Here is a 20,677-nt window from a genome sequence, read left to right on the forward strand (position 1 = left end):
TTCAATAATAGATGCAATAAATTGCATGAATTGTTTAATATAAACTGCAGGGTAATTCCCTAAATTTGTAACAAATTATACATACTTTGCAATATAATTTTGTCTTGTACAGAAGAAACCATTTTGTGCAGGAAAAAAAAAAACCTAAATAAGAGCTACAAACCTCATAAGGAATACAAGGTTCTTGAACCAATAAATAAACAATCATACTGCAGTTTATTCCCATTTCCTGCATCTCAATATGTACAATTGTTGTACGATGCAAAGCAGAGTAGAACTGTAGAATACCTAATGCCTGATTTCCCCTACTGCAACTTCCTTCTCAATAATGGTTTGTATGCCGATAAGAGGTAAAACCAAATATGCCCTTGACCCTGAGAACTGATGTTCTTTCATACAATATCTTTGCTAGAGTACCAGAACTTTTACTCATAAAACTGGCACCAATATCCACAATGCTAATTTGCAATATAATATTAAATATTAAAAAGATAACACCGACAAGATTGCTTGCTTTTGCTTTCTATATTTCTCTTGGTCCTGTTCTTGAGAACGAGTCCTGACGTGCTAGCTCATAAGCAGGTGATTGACTTTCGTTACTTCTTTCCACAAGAGTCGAACACAGGAAGAAGAAGGAAGATGTGTATATAGTGATATGCCATAAGCTGCAGTCAAAAGAAATATCTTTATCAATCAAGATTCCTCTAAAAGATCATCTTAGTATTCAAAAACTCTCCATAACTTCTAGATTCACTGGGTTTTGGAATCAGCAATTTAACAAATTATGACCTAACAAGATATGAAGTTTAGCTCCTAAATCTATTCATAATTAGTTCAACCCATGGGATGGCTTCATTTATTTCATGGTAATTAAATCTGTAAAGTGGAGATAAAGAAAAGGATAGCAGCAAGTATGTACTTGTGTTTTTCTTTTTTCTGAGTATATAGCCCTTAGAATGACTAAAAATTCACAGAACTGGCTAATCCTACTCAATTGCTCTTGACGACATGAAAGCAAGTTAAAGATTGTAAAGCTTCTTAAATGAAAGGTTCTCTCTCAAGTCTCACCTATGCCAAATCCAATAGCTGTCAATAGCTTCTAGTTTCCAGCTTGTTGCAGCCAAGGATAATGCAATAAACCCCAAGAGTAGAAATCGCCACTGGAATCTTTTCTTAAGTGTTTTCACAATGTTCCAGAACAAGCTTCCAATATTTTGCCACCTAGAGCAGAGTTGGAATAGCTCTTCAGAATACTAAATATTCTTAGAAAATAACAAAAAACAACTGAATTGCAAAACTTGACAGAAAACTTTCACAAGTACTTAAGTTAGAAGAGAAAATTGCAAAATGAGATCGATCGCCTGGAAGCTTACCATTCGGACATATTCAAGTCAAAGCTCTGCAGACAGTATATGAATCTTTGTGCTGTGGAGAATTCTAAAAACCATCCAATTAGAAGGCCAACAGTGCCAATCGCTATTACAATTCCAATATTTGCAGTCCTGAGATATCACTTTTATACATCACATAAATAAACCTAGCAGAGTTAGAAAATGTATAGGGAATCATCTATCCCACACAAGTACCTAGTTGCACCGGTCACAGCTAAAAGAGCAGTGAGGATGAATACACCTGTATGGATTGCTCTTTTGGAGGCCTCACTAATTGCAGCCATATAAATGAAAGTGCCAACAACAGCCATGAAGGAAAGCCAAAAGTCCATAAACTGAAGCCAGATAGAGAACAATCATCATCAACAGTAATTGGAGAAGGAACATAGAGGGGCATGTTGTAAGCAAGCCTTGAGATAGTAGCAATGTCTTTGTAACTGTTGGCAAGTAGTCTTAAAAGAGTAGCACTCTTCAGGAATGACTGAATGAGGATACAAAAATGGATTCCTACTTCGAGATTAATTGATAGCATGGTGGAAAGAAATTGCATGTAACAAATACAAGGCTAATTAAAGAGATATACTGCATGGACCACCAATTACAAGTTATCCATATAGATACATAATAATTAATATATCATATCTTCATGTTTATTGAAGTAGTTAATCCCAAGCCAGAATGAGAAAAGAATAGAGCTGAAACCAGGTCAGCCTGAGCAACCCCCAAGCCAGAATGATTTCATTTGGGTCATCAAGTTAGGCCAAAAATCAACTTGTCAGTTAACCAGCTTCTACACTAACCCTCTCCTCAAGAAGCCACGGCTATATAGTGCATGAAAGGAGTTTTTTGTGGTCTATACAGAAACTGGGTCTCCAAATTGGTTCAAATGGGGTCTAATTATGACTTTGCAAACTTAACCTAGACTAATATCATGACAAAGGCTTCAGATTGGTTCAAACAATAGTTAAAGATATAGGCTCAGTAGGTTTATGGAAACCGACCCACGGGTCTTAAAACTGGGTCCACTTTGGGTTCGATCAAATAATGGACAAATGAAGGCTAAATGAATTCAGCAATACAGAAAACATTAGCAATAAATTATCATGAAGGCATCTATTAAAATATAAGCAAGATTAAATCCATCTCATCTTAAACTTAAACAAACCAGCAAATCTGAAATTTATAATCAAAAGATATGACCAAAGAGAACAATGGATCGACTATGAGACTTAGATCAATCAAGAACAGGTTAAAAATAGTCTAGGCTTCAAAAACTTATAGATGGCTGCAGGATTTAGGACCAAAGTAAGATATAAACAGTAGCATAATATTATTGGATTGCACCCGATGTGAAGGATAGTATTTAATCTTATGCCATGCCTTTGTCTTCAACTCCAGGCAACAATAGTCTTTGTTCTATTACAGGAAATCCCTCAAGACAGTAGCAAATACGTGGAAATGAAGCCAAGTGATAAGGTACATTGACAAAAGAACCCACAAGGATTACGGGAGGTTTGTAAAGAGGAGATAAAGAGTATAGGAGAGATTTATGTGGAGAAGAAAAGTGTTTGATAACCATCAAAAAATTATCCCCCCTATAGAGGTTGCATTGGGTTTATAAAGAGGAAGGGAAGACCAAAACAGTTTTTTGGGAGGTCCAAAGATTAAGAAGTCAAGGATCATGTTAGAAAGTGTAAAGGTTTTTCTAGGAGGTCAAAAGGTTGAGAAGATAAGATATATTATGAAGTCCAAAGGTTGCATAGATGTCTAAGAGTTTTTTGGAGGATTCCCAAAAGGTAGAGACTATAAGAACTGAAAAAAAATTCTCTTGGGGCACATGTGCAGTGCACATGCGTACCTTCACCTTCTCCCTCTCTAGCACATGACGAAGCAGTCGCGAAAGTTTCAGCCAAATCCAAATCAAAATCAGATTTGGATTTTCTCTATAAATAAAATCCTAAATCTCCTCTCTTTCACCCTAGCCCTTTCTTCCCTCTTGTTCTTCTTCCTTTCTTTACTGTCGGAGTCGTCACCGTAGAACCAACCCGCAGGAGCACCATCAGAGCAATCGGAGACTACCACACAACTCGTCAATAAGCCCTCTCTCATCCCTCAAATTTAATTTAAGTTTAATAGTATAGATTTAAAATACCTAATTTCCTTAGTGTTGCAGCTTCATCGGCTTCGAGTCGACCGACTGGTTTGGGTTGTTTTCATGCCTTCACCGGAAGCTTCGCACTGCTGGGTTTGTGCCGTGGATACTCCCTTTAGAGCCCTCATGGCTCGGGTCGCTGTTTGTCGTAGAGCAAGGTCATCGCATGTTGATGATTGGCAGGGTCTGCTGTTGGTGCAACCGCTGGCGACTCCTTCCTCCTCTCCTTTCTCTTCTCCTCCCTTTCCTCTTCTTCGTTGAGAGAGGATTCGGTTGGAATCTTTTGATCCCAACTCGTATTGGGTTTTGGGTTTGGGTCCAACCCAACCGGATTGACTAAATGATAGCTGGACTACAGCTAGCAACCCAACTCATTTAGTTCGGTTGGGCCTGGGTCCAGCCGATTATTGATAATATTTAGGCTGCGACCAGCCCGCAACCCAGCCCAACCAATTGGGCTTAATTTAGCCTATTTGAGCAATTTATTTAGCTTTAAATTTTAGAAATTATGATATTGTTTAATTTAAAATTTATTATTATTTATTATTAAAAGTGGTGATTTTAGCACGTGGACTAGAGATTAGAAATTTTTGTTGTTTTACCTAGACTCAGGTGAGTGGGTTCACTCACATTTTTGTGTACAAATTTAATTATTATATTTCTGTGTACAAAATATATGATTCAATGTATTACTATACTTCGTGCAAATAGCAATTGTTACTAAACAAGAATATTAGAACAAAAATATAATTGATATTTGGTATGACTTAGAAAACAGTCATAGTATAAATCGCTTGCTATTTTTCGTGATGACTCAAGTCTGCTTAGAAGTTTAGAGGAAAATCCTATTTTAAATCACCAAGGTGACTCTGACAGATTTAGGAAACAGTTTCATGTTAGATCAAAAGACTTTCTGAGGTGCCTCTAATCTCTTTCAAAGATTAGTATAAGAGATATGGTGTGTTTATCATATAGTTATATTTCTTAGTGAACCTAACTAGATCAACTATGAGAAAAAGACTCGAGCACCATCTCGAGGTGATTTCTAGTTAAGGTGGATCAACAAGGTATTAACCCAAGTGAGACAAAATTAGCATGTTAGAACTTCGTGTATCTCAAGTGTATTGAGGTACATGTTAAGGCTTCGTGTATCTCAATTGTATTGAGGTACATAGTCGATCATAATTTTGATTTTAGGTCGTGATAATTGTGGTATCAGAGTTAAAGTTTCAGTCACCCTTAGAGTTATGTAGAGGTCCAATTGCACAGGCTCAAGTTCGCTATGAAATTATTTTGTTATATTTAGTGAAATTTATTCTTATATATATTTTTAAATCTTGAAGGGGCATTATTTATGCATGTCATTGTCGACGAGGAGTTGCGGCCCAGAGTTCCTCTCCTAATAGGAGTAAGGAGCAAGCGCTAGCTCTTGCACTTATTGCTATTCCTGGGTCAGGACCAGAAACTGCTCTTGACAGATTCCTACTCCTGCCTAAATTCCTTTTCCTGATATAGTGATTTCAGCACTTCAAGCTCTTCTTCAGGCCATTGGAAGGCAGTCATCGCAGAGTGCAGCTACATCAGAAGCTAGGCCCCTTAGTTTAGATAGGGGTATAGTATTTGAGAAATTTCTGAAGGCGTCTCCACCAGCCTTTAGGAGGATTACTGATCCGATCTAAGCAAAGACATGGCTGCTTCGGATCAAGAAGATACTACGAGTTTTGGACTGCTCAGAGGACCATATGGTTGCTTTGACAACCTACATGTTTAAGGATCGGACAAAGCATTGGTGGCAGATGATTGAGCGCTAGTATATTGGACGGGAGAAGGAGCTGACTTGGGATAACTTCTAGAAGATCTTCAAAAACTACTATCCTCAATCCCTGAAGAAGAAACATGATAGTTCAAGCTCAGACATGGAGGCATGTCTGTCGTGGACTTTGAGGTGAGGTACACCGAGTTGTTGCGGTTTGTTCCATATATAACAGCGAGTGAGGAGGAGAAAGTCAGCTTCGTTGAGCGTATGTTGCGATCAACCATTAGAGATAGGATCTCACTTTTGTAGTGCCAGACACTTCATGAGATGGTGTCTAAGGCACTCTTTGCTGATAGAAATATTGGAGAGTTTCGCCAAGAACGAAAATAGCAGCAGCCACAGAAGTAGAGGAGATACCAAGGTTAGAGCAGCGGAGGTAGTCAATCATCTAGACAGCATTTGAGAATCGGGAGTGGACCAAAACTTTTTTGGAGGTCACAGATAGAGTTCAGAAATTGCTCGAGGTGTGGACTCTCCTATTCGTCTAGCATAAGATACAGTAGAGTACCCGAAACTGCTACAATCGTGGGAGACCCGATCACATCGCAAGACACTGTAGAGCACCCCGTGGGTGATGGAATCCAACCTCTTAGCAGGATCAGCGACATCAATCATTATTCCAGTCTAAAGCAACTAACAATAGACCTCCAACACATAGTGGGAGTCAAGGTTCAAGGACAGAGAACAAATGGAGAGTTTATACTTTGACTCAAGATAAGGCCGAGCACTCACCATCTGTTGTGCAAAATATATTACCTATCTCTTCTTGACCTGCTAGAGTTCTTATAGACTCTGGAGCCTCTCACTCTTTTGGTTCATCTGATTTTATTTCCCTATTACCTGTTGCACCTAAAATCATGGAATTATGTTTGGTAGTGACCACACCCATAGGGAGGACCAAACTATTAGATCTCATTTGTAGAATTAGTCTAGTAGAGATTGATGATCAAAAACTCCCAGTAGATTTAATTTGTCTAGACATGCATGATGATTTTGATATTATACTGGACAAGGACTAGCTATCTGGAGAAGCCCAAATTTTTCCACGGTGAGCAAAAGATTCCTGCAACTGGTATTATCTTATCCCTTCAGGCAAACCGGTTATTGAAGAAAGGATGTCAAGGCTTCTTGGCATTTATGGTGGGCGCAAAGCGAGTGGAGTAAGAGATTCATGAACTTTAAATAGTGAATGAATTTCTAAATATTTTTTCTGAAGATTTACCTAGTCTTCCACCTGATAGAAAGATAGACCACTATAGATCTTTTTCCTAGCACTGAACCAATATCAAAGGCACCCTACAGAATGGCACTAGCAGTACTTCGAGAGCTGCAGACTCAACTTCAAGAATTGTTAGATTTGGGTTTATTCATCTGAGTGTATCACCTAGGGGAGCAACAGTTTTATTTATAAAGAGGAAAAATGAATTATGCCTCTTTGCATTGATTACCGAAAGTTAAATAAAATTACAAAGAAGAATAGGTATCCATTATCCCGGATCGATGATCTATTTGATCAGCTACAGAGCTCTCGGGTCTTTTCTAAGATTGATTTGAGATCTAGCTATCACCAATTGAAGATCAAAGGTGACGACATTGCAAAGACAATATTTAGGACTCATAGCCATTACAAGTTCTTAGTGATGCCTTTTGGTCTCACTAATGCTCTTGCAACTTTTATACACCAGATGAACCGGGTCTTCAGACCTTTCTTGGATCAATTTGTTGTGGTCTTCATCGACGATATACTAATCTACTACAAGAGCAAGGAAAAGCATGAGAAACATCTGAGGATAATACATCAAATTCTTCCGGAGAAAAAACTTTATGCAAAGTTTAAAAAAAGTGTGAATTTTGGCTGGATGAGGTTGTTTTCTTGGGGCATATAATCGGCAAGGATGGAGTCAAGGTGGATCAAAAGAAAATTGAGGCTGTCAGCAAATGGCCAAGACGGACTTTAGTATCTGAGGTGCGTAGTTTCCTTGAATTGGCAGGCTACTACATAAGGTATATGGAGGGCTTTTCATGAATTGCTTTGCCACTTACTCACCTCACTATGAAAGGGGTGAGATTTGAGTGGATGGGTGATTGTGACCTTGAGTTAGCTGCGGTGGTTTTTACACTGAAAATTTGGCGTCACTATCTTTATGGAGCATCTTGTGCGATTTTCACTGATTATAAGAGCCTCAAGTATATCTTCACTCAGAAGGAGATTAACTTGAGGCAGCATAGGTGGCTAGAATTGATCAAGGATTATGGTGTTAGCATCAATTATCATCCAGGGAAGGCAAATGTGATAGCTGATGCCTTGAGTAGAAAATTATCAGAGGGACACTTAGCAGTACTCACTCGTGAGTAGTGCATTATTGAAAATTTTAGACGCTTGGAGATAGAGGTGACACCGCATCTGGAGGGAGCAGCCATATGCAGCTAACTGGTGGTCAGACTACACTTTTAGATCGCATCCATACTACTCAATTAGAAGATGCTAATCTCAAGAAAATCTTGAAAATTCGAGGTCAGAGAGGATTAGTTGAGTACCAAAACCATGTTTGTGTCCCAGCCAGTGAAGAGTCAAAGAATGAAGTTATGTCATAGACTCACAATTCAGGGTTCAGTATTTACTTAGGCAGCACGAAGATGTATAGGGATTTGTAAGAGAAGTTTTGGTGGAATGGTATGAAGAATGACATAGCTAACTTTGAGGTGTGACTATGGACTTTGTCTGGGGACTTTCTTGCACTAGATCAAATCATGATGCAATTTGGGTGATTGTGAATAGATTAACTAAGTCTGCCTACTTTTTCATCATTCGTATGACTTACTCCCTAGATTGTCTTGCACAGCTTTATATTCGGGAGATTGTCCGACTCCATGGAGCATTTTTGTCTATCGTGTCTGATCGAGATCCTTAATTTGTTTCTAACTTCTATCAGAGTCTACATTCAGCTACAAGGACGCGATTGAAATTCAGCTTAACTTATCACTCGCAGACTAATGGACAATCCGAGATGACTATCTAAACCCTTGAGGATATGTTGCAAGCTTGTTCCTTGAAGTGAAAAGGAAATTGAGATGATCATCTTCCACTCATAGAGTTCTCTTACAAACTATTTTAATATGTTCCGATGATTTGAGGTCAGATTTGAATGGAATTTATTTTCCACTTAAGTTAACTTTTCTAAATCTCAAAATTAACCCTTAAAATAATACATTTTTATTGAAGCTCATGGGTAAAATAGGAAAACAATAACATAACAAAATAAATTTCTACCTTATTTCAAACGAAGCAAACTTAAATGGATTTCATTTTAAATTTCATTATTTTACAAACAATGGAATTCATTTCCAAATGAATTCAATTGAATTCTCTCCAAATGAAATCAACTAATTCCATTTTGAATTGGTTCCCAAATCAAACTGACCCAAACAATCTATTACTTTCATCTTCCTCATTGGTCTTCTTATAATAGAAAGACTCTCTCTCGAATAATAGTTGTCGTTAGATAACCAGTTGACCCAAAAACTTATCTATTAAGGGACAAATAATATATATCATACCTTTAGTACTCCCTCTCATGTACAATCTCTACACGCTATATGTGGATAGATGAAAGACAATAGAGTATGCAACCCTTCATGTCGTGCAAGAATAAATAATTAAAAAAATTAAATGGGGCTAAACAATGTTTAAATTTCAGATCTCTAAACTAAGATTTGATACTATGTTAGATAACCAATTGACCAAAAACTTAAGGTGTTAGATATAGATCAACAATATATATCATACCTTTAACAGTTACCAAACATCAATTCCCACAGTTGGTCTGAAAATCTATGCTAAGAAAATTCCAGGAAGAAAGGAGATTAAATTGACATGAACAAAACCAGTAGACAGGTAAAACAAACTCTTTTAATAGTTGCAAACTTGCAACTGAGATCATGAAAGAAGTCATTCTCAAACGAAATACAGCATATTGCAGAGTGTAGACAACCATATAATGGTGGACTATTTAGAACATGTTCCATTCTCTTAGTGTTCAGATGGTATATGCTATTCTCATAGCTATGGATTTGCAAGTTCCAACTACTACATTCGAATGTGTAAATTTCTTTTTAAGCTATATTTCAAGTATTTGACAAGTCAGCACTTTTTTTCTCTTTATGAGAAATGATACAAATTTGCTGGTTGCATGTTGCATACCTGTAGTACGTGGAAAGATAAGATGCACCAGGTCCCAACATCACATGCATGATAGAGGCCACTTGATATTCCACTAGAGGTGAAAAGAACCCATTCAGCAAATGCCTGTGTAGAAAATATTCAATCCTATTAGCAGAGATGCTATATAATCTTTTACAATTGAAATTGTCACTTATTGCAGATAAACCAAAAAAAATTATACCATTTAAGTTGAAAATCTTAAGAAATAAGATAACGTTAAAATATAAAAAATGATAACCGCTATTCTCTAACAAATCTAGTGGCACGTGCCGTGCCGTGCCACCATCGGCGCGACAAGCCCTGGCTTGCTGATGGCACACCCCTGTGTGCTACTAACACACATTTGTAATATTTTTAAAAACTTTTTAGAATATTTAGAGATGGTTTTGGGTCTTCGATATGTCAATCTTTAGTTCTTCATTTAAATATATGTATTAGACCTGTATCATAATACTTTCTCTTCAATATTATTTTTGTCAATGACCTATTTTATTAAAGATAAAGCAACAGTTAAATATAATTATTCAATACATAATATGATCGAATATATTTATTAAAATTAATATTAATAATTAAACACTCCATAATATAATTGAATACTCCATAATAAAATTGAACACATAATATTAAATGACAATAGTTCAATAACTAAAACTAATATCTAGTTGAATGTAAAATATCGAAAAGGATCAAAGACTTCATTTGTCAGCATAAGAATAATACAAAAATATTGCATTAAATACTGTTAATATTTTTCAAAACTCATTCACTAATAGTATTGCTCGTTATAACGTCTCATATAGTCTTCATACAAATAGAAATTTTAAAATTCTCCTATGATATGATATGGATATTGAACATATATAGAAATGACCGGCATCAGCACAAGTATAAATACACCATAAGTATATGCAGATAGTAGATATAGAGTATAATAAGAGTGTTATAACTCTAGTGAGTGTGATTAATACAATGGTAATGATGATGAACCCATAATCTCATGTGGGTGCACCTTTCCTGATATTCTACAGACTCAAATTCTCTGTAAAAATAATACCTTTGAAAAAGTTACCTAATAAAGATGCATGCCTTATCTCTATCATCATCGCCACCAGACTGAGTCTCATTAATATCACCATTATTATCATCGCTAGTCTCATTATCATCAATTTTATCTAAACCTTCTAAATGATCGGTTGATTTGAGAATGATTGACAAAAATAAAAAAGAATTTAAAAATAGCTCCACATGGCACAATGACTGGCATGCCGTGTCGATCCAACACGACATGCGTGCCGGTCAGCACAGGTCGGCATGGGTGTGTGCCACTGGCTAATTATCAAGCTGATTATCAAATTGAGTCTTGTCCAATCTCCTTCCTCTCGCTCTCTCCCCCTCATCCTCCATTTGACCTAACCCAAACACTGGCTTCCTCAGCCTCGCCTAGCCACGAGCTACTTATATTGCACGCCATCCTCCATCCGATCCACCCTTCTAGTCTTTGGCTTCCTTTTCACTCCTTCCCTACCCAATTCGGTCCAGCCATCACCACCACCCTCCCAGGCCTAGATCTGCCCTAGTCGAAGACCACCGTTAGCCCAACCTCCTAGCCACCCAACCTCCTAGCCACCCAATCTCCACTACCCTAGTCAGACCATAGCCGTGTTCTCTCCACTGAGCCGACATCTGCCACCACCCTACTTAGGATCCCATACCCTCTAGCCAACCACCCTACCACCTTGGATGCACACCTCCAAGGCCCTAGATGTGCCCTGCTCCAACCAACCCAGCCTAGGACTGTGTGTGCCCACCAGCCGACTAGGACACCTTTTTGTGTTCGAGCCCTAATCTACCCCAAAACCGAAGAGCTTTGGCTAGACCTTTCCCAAGGTCCTCCCTACTTCAATCGGCCACCCCCTGCCTCGAGACACGCTCACTAGAGGCAGAGATGCGCCAAAGCCTTACTATCCTGCCCTGCATGCACTCTAACCCAGATCCACGTCTCTTACTTGCTATTTGGGTCCAAACCTGGCCGGATTTGATCGAGCCCCCTTTGGATTGCATTAGTTATATACTCAATATTGGTTTTATAAATAATTCCCTACTGGTTTAGACAAAACTATTGCATGAACATTCTATATCGCATAGATAAATGTATAATTTTAACATGTACAAACAAGCATAAAGCAATGCAAATAGTTCCAACTCGTCGGAGACCTACAAGTCCAATAAAGTCAGTTACAATATTCTTTAGAAATAACGAGCCACATAGAGTGACTAATTAGAGATGCTCCATGTCTTTTTGTCCAAATCCAGAAACTTCACATGAATACAATCTTCATATCTAAGTACAAATATATGGCAATCAAGGCTAATCTATTGCCTTAGAATATGTTTCTTAGATATAGTTTCTCAGCCTCTGCTAAGGCGCACTTCATGGTTATATATTTTATTAAACCATTCCATTAAGAAATCGTCTATCCAATTACCTTGTGGAAAAAGGTACATAAATTTACAATAACAAAGAAAAAGTACAGATAAAAACATGCAAATACTTATAGAAGTTTGCAAATAGAAAATCCAAGTTCATACCATTTATATCACCTCCTACAAATACTCGTCAACTTCTATCCAAGAGTAATGTCACTGCACACCCTTTTTTAGATCAATTGCAAGAAGGTGTAGTACAACGGCTTGTACAAAAAATAATCCAGTAGTAGCACTTGTGTAGTCTTCTTTCTTTCATTGTTGGGAATAAACATGACTCTACCATGTCATCTTCATTGCACTTGACATAGACAAAACCATTTGGTTAAGTTATTCTCTGTTGCCAAAATATATTTAAGTAAAAGATACTTAACTCACATGTAATTCCATATTCATGAAACAACAGTGAGCATATTCTTGTTTTTCTATGGCACAGTTGTGGTAAATTCTTTGTCGAGCACAAATTATATTATCTTCAATTATGTCTACGTTGATCAATTTCATGATTCCTTTGCTACTTACATGCATGGCATCATCCTTCCAAATGCAAACTAAATTGTCACATACAATGATAGTCATACCGGTCGGCATACCCCATGCAGATCGGCACGTCCCTGCTTGCCACTAGCACGCTTTGGCATGCCTTTGACTTTTTTTTAATAAAAAATTAATGAATTTGAAGATGGTTTTAGGCAACGATAGCTGTGCCAGTGGAACCTTCCCAGCGTGCCAGTGGCACTCCCCTATGCATTTATAATATTTTTAATAAATTTATAAGATATTTAGAGATGTTTTTGGGTTTTCGGCATGTCAATCTTTAAAAATACATATATATTTAATCTTTAATTCTTTATTTAAAATATATATATATATATATATATATATATATTTATACATACATTATAGTATTTTATCTTTAGATTATATTTATAGATGACCTATTTTATTAAAAATAAAACAACAGTTAAATATAAATATTATTCAACACATAATATGAGTGAAGACATTCATTAAAACTAAAATTAATGATTGAACATTTCATAATATGATTCAATACTCTATAATATAATTAAATACATAATAACATTCGACGCATAATATTAATTGATTAAATAGTTCATTAATTAAAACTAATATCTAGTTGAATGTAGCATGATAAGGAGGATCAACGATTTCGTTTGCCGATACAAAAATAATACGAGAATGTTATACTAAATGCTGTCAATAATCTTCAAAATTTATCCACAAATAATATTGTTTGTTGTAACGTCTCACAGTCTTCAAATAAATAGAAATTTTACAATTCTCCTATGATATGATATGAATTTTAAACATGCATGGGAACTAAAATTGATTTGATAATGATTGACGAAAATTAAAAAAAATCTAAAAAAAAAAGGCTCCACATGCAATGTCAAACGGTAGCCGTATTGGATCGACATGGCTCGGCACGAGGATGTGGCACTGGAACATCCTGTGCCAAGTGTCATGCCACTATACCAGCACGACCATCCCTAGTTTTAGGTCTTCGGCACATCATATCTTTAGTTTTTGCTTTGAATATATGTATTAAAAGCCGACATTAGACCCTTTTATCTTTAGATTATTTTGTAATTGACCTATTTTATTAAAGATATAGCAATTATTAAATAGAAATATTATTTAACACATAATATGGTTGAATTCATTTATTAAAACTAATATTAATGATTGAACACTCCATAATATGATTAAATACTCTATAATACAATTGAAATAGGAAAAACTGAAAATAAAATGTGAGATGTTTATCACATGATGGAAAAAAAAAACCTATAGAATATTAAGATGTACCACTCTAATAGATCCATTTTGGATCAATAAATCTGTTTCAAACCTCATATGACCCATGCAAATCAGCACACACCCTTGTTAGGTGATGTGCCATCATCGGCATGACCATCATTGGTCACAGAAATATACACAGTTATGAAACTATTTTTGTAATGTAAACAATTATGCTTGTAATGCATGAAATTATATTTGCAATGAATACAAATTGTCCTTTGCATTGCAACCATAACTATATGCACTGTGAACATAATTTCATGCATTACGGGCGAAATTCTATGCACTGCAAAATAGTTTCATGACTGTATATATTTCCGTGATAGTTTGCTTTGCATTTTAAAGGACAATCCCATGAATGTAAGTAGGAAACAAATCATGGAATTGCTTAGGGGAGACACGATTGAAAACGATATCATTTATGCCCGACAAAGAATGTATTGCAAATATGCCATAGGAAAATAAGAATATACTTAATGTTGTTTCATGAGCACATAATAAATGTAAGTTAAGCTTGTTTTACTTAAATATATTTTTACAATAGGGAACAACTTAATCAAATGATTTTGGCTATGCAAAGGGCAGTGAAGATGAAGCCAGATTTCATAGTAGAGGCTTATTCCTAGCAATAAAAGTACTTAAGTGAATACTAGATCATTCCTTTCAACATGAAATTGCACTGGCAATTTTTTGCAGTTGATCTAAAGATGGGCGTGTAGCAACATTACTCTTCTTGGTACAAATAGTAAGAACTTAGACTTTCTATTTTCATAATTCTAAACGGATAGAAAATTCTTGACTGAATGGTTTAGTAAAATATATAACTATTGAGTGCACCTTGGTGGGAGCTAGGAATTAAACATCTATCGAACATAATCCAAGGCAATAGAGGGACCTCAATTGCAGATTTTTGTACTTGAATATGAAGAGTTGAAGACCATATTCAACGAAATATGATGGTATTTGAATTTGGACAAAAAGACACAAGGTGTATCCAGATTTCAAACGCTATAGAGCTCGATCAAATGACTTTCTAAAGAATACTAAAAACTAATTTTACTGGATTTGTATGTCAAAATGAGTTGTAACAATCTATGCTGTTGTATATTTGTTTGGACATGTTAAAATTCTACATTTATATGTGTGATATAAAATGTTCATGCTATAGTTTTTCCTGAACCAACAGAAAATTATTTATGAAAAACAACATAACTTGTCACTGCTTTATATAAATCAGCATTCAGTATATATAAATTTGCATTGTGTACCTATATACATGAATTGCACATGTATAAATATATATTGCGTACATCCAGATACATATTACGGACATAAGAGTTGAATTGTTGTTTTATACCCATGAACTAGATATATATTGTTGTATATTTGTTTGGACATGTTAAAATTCTACATTTATCTTGTGCGATATAAAATGTTCATGCTATAGTTTTTTCTAAACCAACAGGTAATTATTTATGAAAAACAACATTGAGCATATCAACGATGGCCCGTGCTGACCGCCGGCCGGCACGGCACGGCACGTGCCGCAGCACTTGCCGGCTGTGCCGTAAGAAAAAGAGAGAAAAATGTACCACATTGGTCGTCGCCATCGTCGCTGGCCTTCGCCATCGCTGCTCTCGGTTGTCATCACCGCTCGCCCGAGCTTGTGTCGGGTGCCCTAGCCGAGGGAGGGGAAGAAAGAAATCGAGAGAGAGAGAGAGAGAGAGGGTTTATCGGTTAAAATTTAAGTTGCAGATCCGGATCCGGATTTAAGTTGCGGATTCGGATCCGCAACTTAACTTTTAACCGATAAACCCCCTCTCTCTCTCTCTCTCTCTCTCTCTCTCTCTCTCTCTCTCTCTCACTCTCGATTTCTTTCTTCCCCTCCCTCGGCTAGGGCACCCGACGCGAGCTCTGGCGAGCAGCGTCAACGAGCGGCGACAGCGAAGGCTAGTGGCGACAACGGCGAGCTTGACGACGAGGTCAATGACGAAGCTATTAGGAGGGGTGCCGTGCGGCACCCCTCGTGCCACGTGCCGGTACGCCACTGGCACGGCCATCCATGGAGCATATAACTTGTCACTGCTTTATATAAATCAGCATTTAGTATATATAAATTTGGATTGCATACCCATGTATGTGAATTGCACATGTATGAATATGAATTGCACACATCTAGATACATATTGCGGACATAAGAAGTTGAATTGTTTTTTTATACCCATGCACTGCATATGTATTTATATCACAGTCATATAAATCAGAAATGCATATATAGTTGTAGGCATTGCATTCATTGAGATAGGTAGTGCAAATATGGATACCTACATTTTCAGAGAAATTTAGTGGAAGAGATGGCTAATTTTAATATTATTGTCTTGTGTTTTACTCCATCCATCCCATCAATCCATTAATGAGGATAATTGTGTCAATTTACCTAAGGTATCCTCAATTTACAGTTTTACACTTTCTATAAGTTTTATGTACCTTGTCCGAGTTTTAGGGAACCTTTCATTTTGAAATGCATGCCTTGTCAAAGATAATGATGAAAATACTACCCATGGCAACCAAACGCCACCTAGAAGAACTTTCCATTTTAACCATCCCTCTTTACTTCTATGAGCAACGTCCTCATCAATCTCTACATCTTGTTAAACTATTGAACTAGGTAACAAAAATACTCTCTTTTAGCTATTTCTTGCACACCAAGAGTAATTTTGACTGCATCGTTTTGATGCCTTAATTTACTGAATTTACATTCCATATACTCAACCGTAGACCTAATTACTCTAAAACCTTGATATTATATTATGGCACTTCCTAACTATTAATCTTTCTCAAAGCTTAGTTACTTTGTAGCATAACACAAATGACAAATGGACAAAATTTACCACTGTGATCAAGCTATTTCTTGAGGAAACCAAAGAATAGAAGTAAAAAGAAAAGGTTACCTTTCTATGTAGAGCCCAGAATGCAGGTAATAGAGCTGCTGCATTTGAGCCAACTAGAAAAATTGATTGCCACATGTGTCCTGTAATTCAAAAAGAAGCACATATTAGAATAGGATACATTAGATTAACCCCAAGGACTACAAGTCTACAATGATATTGTGTATGAATTTTCAAAGCCTAAAGGATTTGTAGGTGGACTTATAGTACATTTGATTGGTATTGTTGATCTTCCTCACAGTAATATCAAGGTTCAAAAAATTGGGATCGGCCTTCCGAAAAAACTATATGTATCGGCCGTATCGATCGCCTGAATCATCGTCATCATAATCACCATAAATTTAAAAATAATTATGTCTAGGGCCTGGTACTCCAAATAGTGATTGCATCATATCATTCATATCAAATTAATCTTATTGTATCTGAGGAAGATAATAATCAATATGCCGATCTTGTGTCTAAGAATACTAAAAAAGATAATAACTAACATGTGGATCATGTGATAATTTCAAACAATGAATACTTGATGATCTATAGTTCATTAGAGTTTGCTGGAGTGAGATTTGTGTCGCCAGAGTTCGTCGGGGTTCATTAGAGCTAGATCTGTCCATTAGTAAGTGAGAGTGAGAAGAAAAGGAGAAAAAGCGAAAAAGAGAGAGTGAGAAGAAAAGAGTAGAGAGAGAAAGAGGAAGAGCTTGGGGAACATTAATAATTGATGTCCCCCGATTAGATCCGGGTCATATCTATAATGGATCTAGCCCGGTTTAATCAAAACCGGCTGATCCTGACTAATCCCAATCATTTGACTGGAATCGGACCTGAATCGGGATTAGCCGATCCGACAAACCTTGATTAATATAATGATGATGCCATCAATCAATGAATGGACATCAAATATGTCAATAGATTATATCAAAATTCATTATATAGGTTATTCAATTTGCTGATTTTGGTACCATATGAATCAACTAGAAAATCCTATGTTTTCATTATGAGCTTCAATTTCCTACCTTGGATATGATTAGCATATCTATGTCCTTTTTTAGTTACATAATAAGTTAGATGTCTTTGAAGACACTTAGAATAGCTTTGGGAGGTTTCATATCTCCTTTTATGGAGACCCGTGGGAGTCTCTAAACTTTCCCTTTCATGAAGATCTTGTCAAAGTGTGATAAGTGCTATAACAATATAATGTTAAATCCAGACTGTATCTATGAGATTCACATGCCATGTACAAGGAGAATGATATTGCGATGAACTGCATAAGATTGAGTTGGTTTCCATCTCAATTCTCTTCTTCGTTTCCTTCTTATTCTTTCCTTATCTTTCATCCAAATATTATTACTACAACATAGTATGACTTATATCACCTTTAATGTATTTCAACTTGTGATACCTTGTTCTCGCTCACAAAGATCAAGAATCAATCAGGTCTATTTTGGCCCACCAACAAACATAACTTCTTGCACACACCCACACCCGCCTGCTAATCTAATCTACCTAAATCAGCAAACGGGGCCGCCAAAAACTGCCTATGTGACCCAGCCGCTGCCTTAGCACCCACCAAAAGCCGCATATACAGTCCAACCAGCTTGCTAAGCTAGTGGTGGCAAAAAAATCAAAATCAAAATACTGCATTCCATGGTGCAGGCTTTAAGACATTTTTAATCAAAGTATTATACTAATCGCAAGTTAGTTGTATTACTATCTTCTGTATATTAGAATATTTCTAGTTTTCTACAACTATAGATGGATTATTCACTTCCTAAAATTTATTTCATCTATTGCAAGTAAATATCCTATACATACATCTCGCTTTCAAATATCACTGTCTTAGCATCAAAAAATTAAGCATAGTAACACTAGCAAATTTTTAAAAAGAATCCTAGAAGAGAAGCGGAGAAGGGATTTTTAGTAGAGCTCTAATGAAGGGCTTCATTATTGAATTAGCTGTCTTCCACTTTGATGCCCATTATGTGATTTTATGATGAAATAAGCTGACTGACTGCTTTGACATTTATAAATAATAAAGTACAATTGCAATAATTTGGAACACATAACTAGTTTCACAAATACTACTTTATCAATTTTTTATCAAACATTGTTATTCTCTTCGCCTAGGAAGGTTGAATTATTGGTGTCAAACTATATCTTTAAATGATGGTAAGCCAACAATACTTTGCAAGCCACTGCCTAATTCTTCAGCACAAGCATGCCAGAGAACTTCAAATTGGAAAGTCCAATAAAATGTAAGAGTATTCCTGTAAGATGAAATATGATTACCTTTCTGTGAAACAAGCTCAATGCTGCAATCAAATCCCCCATAATTATGATTACACGAGCAATAGCTGGAACCAAAAAATAAATGCATTTGTTAGATGATTTAGTAAATGCTACCATGATTAGATTATGAAGATCTGATAGCATTATATTGAAATAAACAATGTTCAATGACATCCTACTTTAAAAATCTATGTTATTATGGAAAAAGGAAGATCTGTGAGAGACCTGTAGAATGTCAATCCACTTTCATCCACTTGAGAGTGGCATGCGCCATTATGACTGCAATCTCTAGGGCAACCCTCAAGGGAAATTGACATGGAAGTCTGAGGGTTTTTCTCCCTGTTGGTGGAATGCTTCAATCCAAAACCCCAAGTTCCTTCCCTTGCATACAGAATATATAGACTGATGCTTTTATCATGTGAATCATTCAATATCCACAAGTTGGAATTGTTGCTACTACTAGTGCTGCTTGCAAAATAGTCCCAGGAATCATTCAGTGGTAAACCACCAAATTTCAAGTAGAGTATGTAATTCACTTTCATATCAGATATCAGCTGAACATGGATAACAGATCCTGCAGCACCTCGTGGAATATCCAGAAAGAAGAAAGTCCATGCGTCTTCCTCAACAGAAGAACTGCTCAACAGATTCTCCAGGAAGAATTTGTTGGACCCAATGGATGCTTTTTCATCAAGAGGAAGGTAATAGGACTCATACGGCACAGCTGGATTTCTTTTGGGAACTCTCTGCAGGTAACCAACATAAATTCATAATTAATCCTTCCAGTTAGCATATTATATCATAGCAAATTATTTTCCCGGTGTTTCTAATTAATAAATAATATAGAAGATTCTTCAAGTCCTCGTTAATCTAATTTTATTACCTTTTGTAGATTTAGAGCATAATATAATCCTTAAATATTTTCTGTGATAAAGCAGCAATAACTTGTTTATCAGTGTCATTTTACTCTCTAAGAGGAAGAGGGTGGGATGTGGAGAGATAGGTAGGAGTGTTGTTGTACTGGTTAGGTTTTAGGGAGGGAAGATAGCAGCACACATGAGAGGGAGACCGAGAAAATACTGGAAAGGAGAGAACTCTCCATAGTTAACAAGTGCCATAATCTTCTGAAAAAAAAAAAATCAACAATGGTCTCGAAGGAAGTGGTTATCCACGTCGTTCTATTTGAAATCGAGGAGAGCACCCCTTAACTTTGTAATTATAAGGCAGTTTTGCACCAATTATAACATATGGTTATTATCTTTATCAAGAAAAGATAAAGCAAAAATCAGCATAGCATATGGAATAAATGCATGAAGACCACAGCTTCACAGAAAATCTGATTGCATCTTGACGACCTCTTCATGAATGAAATAAAAGGCGAATGTGTCACTGAAATATCAATTAAATTGAATGAAAGAATAGGCAAAGAGAGATGGGATATCTAATAGGGACAGTAAAACAATGAGAAGGCACATGGCAAGTTTTGTCTTCATATCGTAAGCCGTATGTAAGTACTGCATTATGATGCTAATAACATGACAAGGTGCAAAT

The 20,677-nt window shown here is 36.4% G+C and overlaps 1 protein-coding gene across 6 annotated transcripts in view; it reads right to left on the reverse strand.

Annotated features, from left to right (window-relative positions):
* The window catches only part of LOC140761838 (uncharacterized), a 38,244-nt gene continuing 17,567 nt past the window's right edge, over nucleotides 1-20,677 (reverse strand). For all 6 annotated transcript variants that reach the window (XM_073099307.1, XM_073099309.1, XM_073099308.1 and 3 more), the window contains 8 exons: nucleotides 19,352-19,872; nucleotides 19,127-19,191; nucleotides 16,847-16,926; nucleotides 9,561-9,665; nucleotides 1,587-1,726; nucleotides 1,374-1,502; nucleotides 1,069-1,221; nucleotides 1-665 (listed from right to left, as the gene is read on the reverse strand). In XM_073099307.1, the coding sequence (XP_072955408.1) occupies nucleotides 524-665; nucleotides 1,069-1,221; nucleotides 1,374-1,502; nucleotides 1,587-1,726; nucleotides 9,561-9,665; nucleotides 16,847-16,926; nucleotides 19,127-19,191; nucleotides 19,352-19,872 (1,335 nt within the window). In that variant the 3' untranslated portion in view covers nucleotides 1-523. The remainder of the gene's footprint in view (nucleotides 666-1,068; nucleotides 1,222-1,373; nucleotides 1,503-1,586; nucleotides 1,727-9,560; nucleotides 9,666-16,846; nucleotides 16,927-19,126; nucleotides 19,192-19,351; nucleotides 19,873-20,677) is intronic.

Source organism: Typha angustifolia, chromosome 7 (genome assembly GCF_048772165.1).
Source record: "Typha angustifolia cultivar Huaian chromosome 7, ASM4877216v1, whole genome shotgun sequence".
Taxonomy (NCBI): domain Eukaryota; kingdom Viridiplantae; phylum Streptophyta; class Magnoliopsida; order Poales; family Typhaceae; genus Typha; species Typha angustifolia.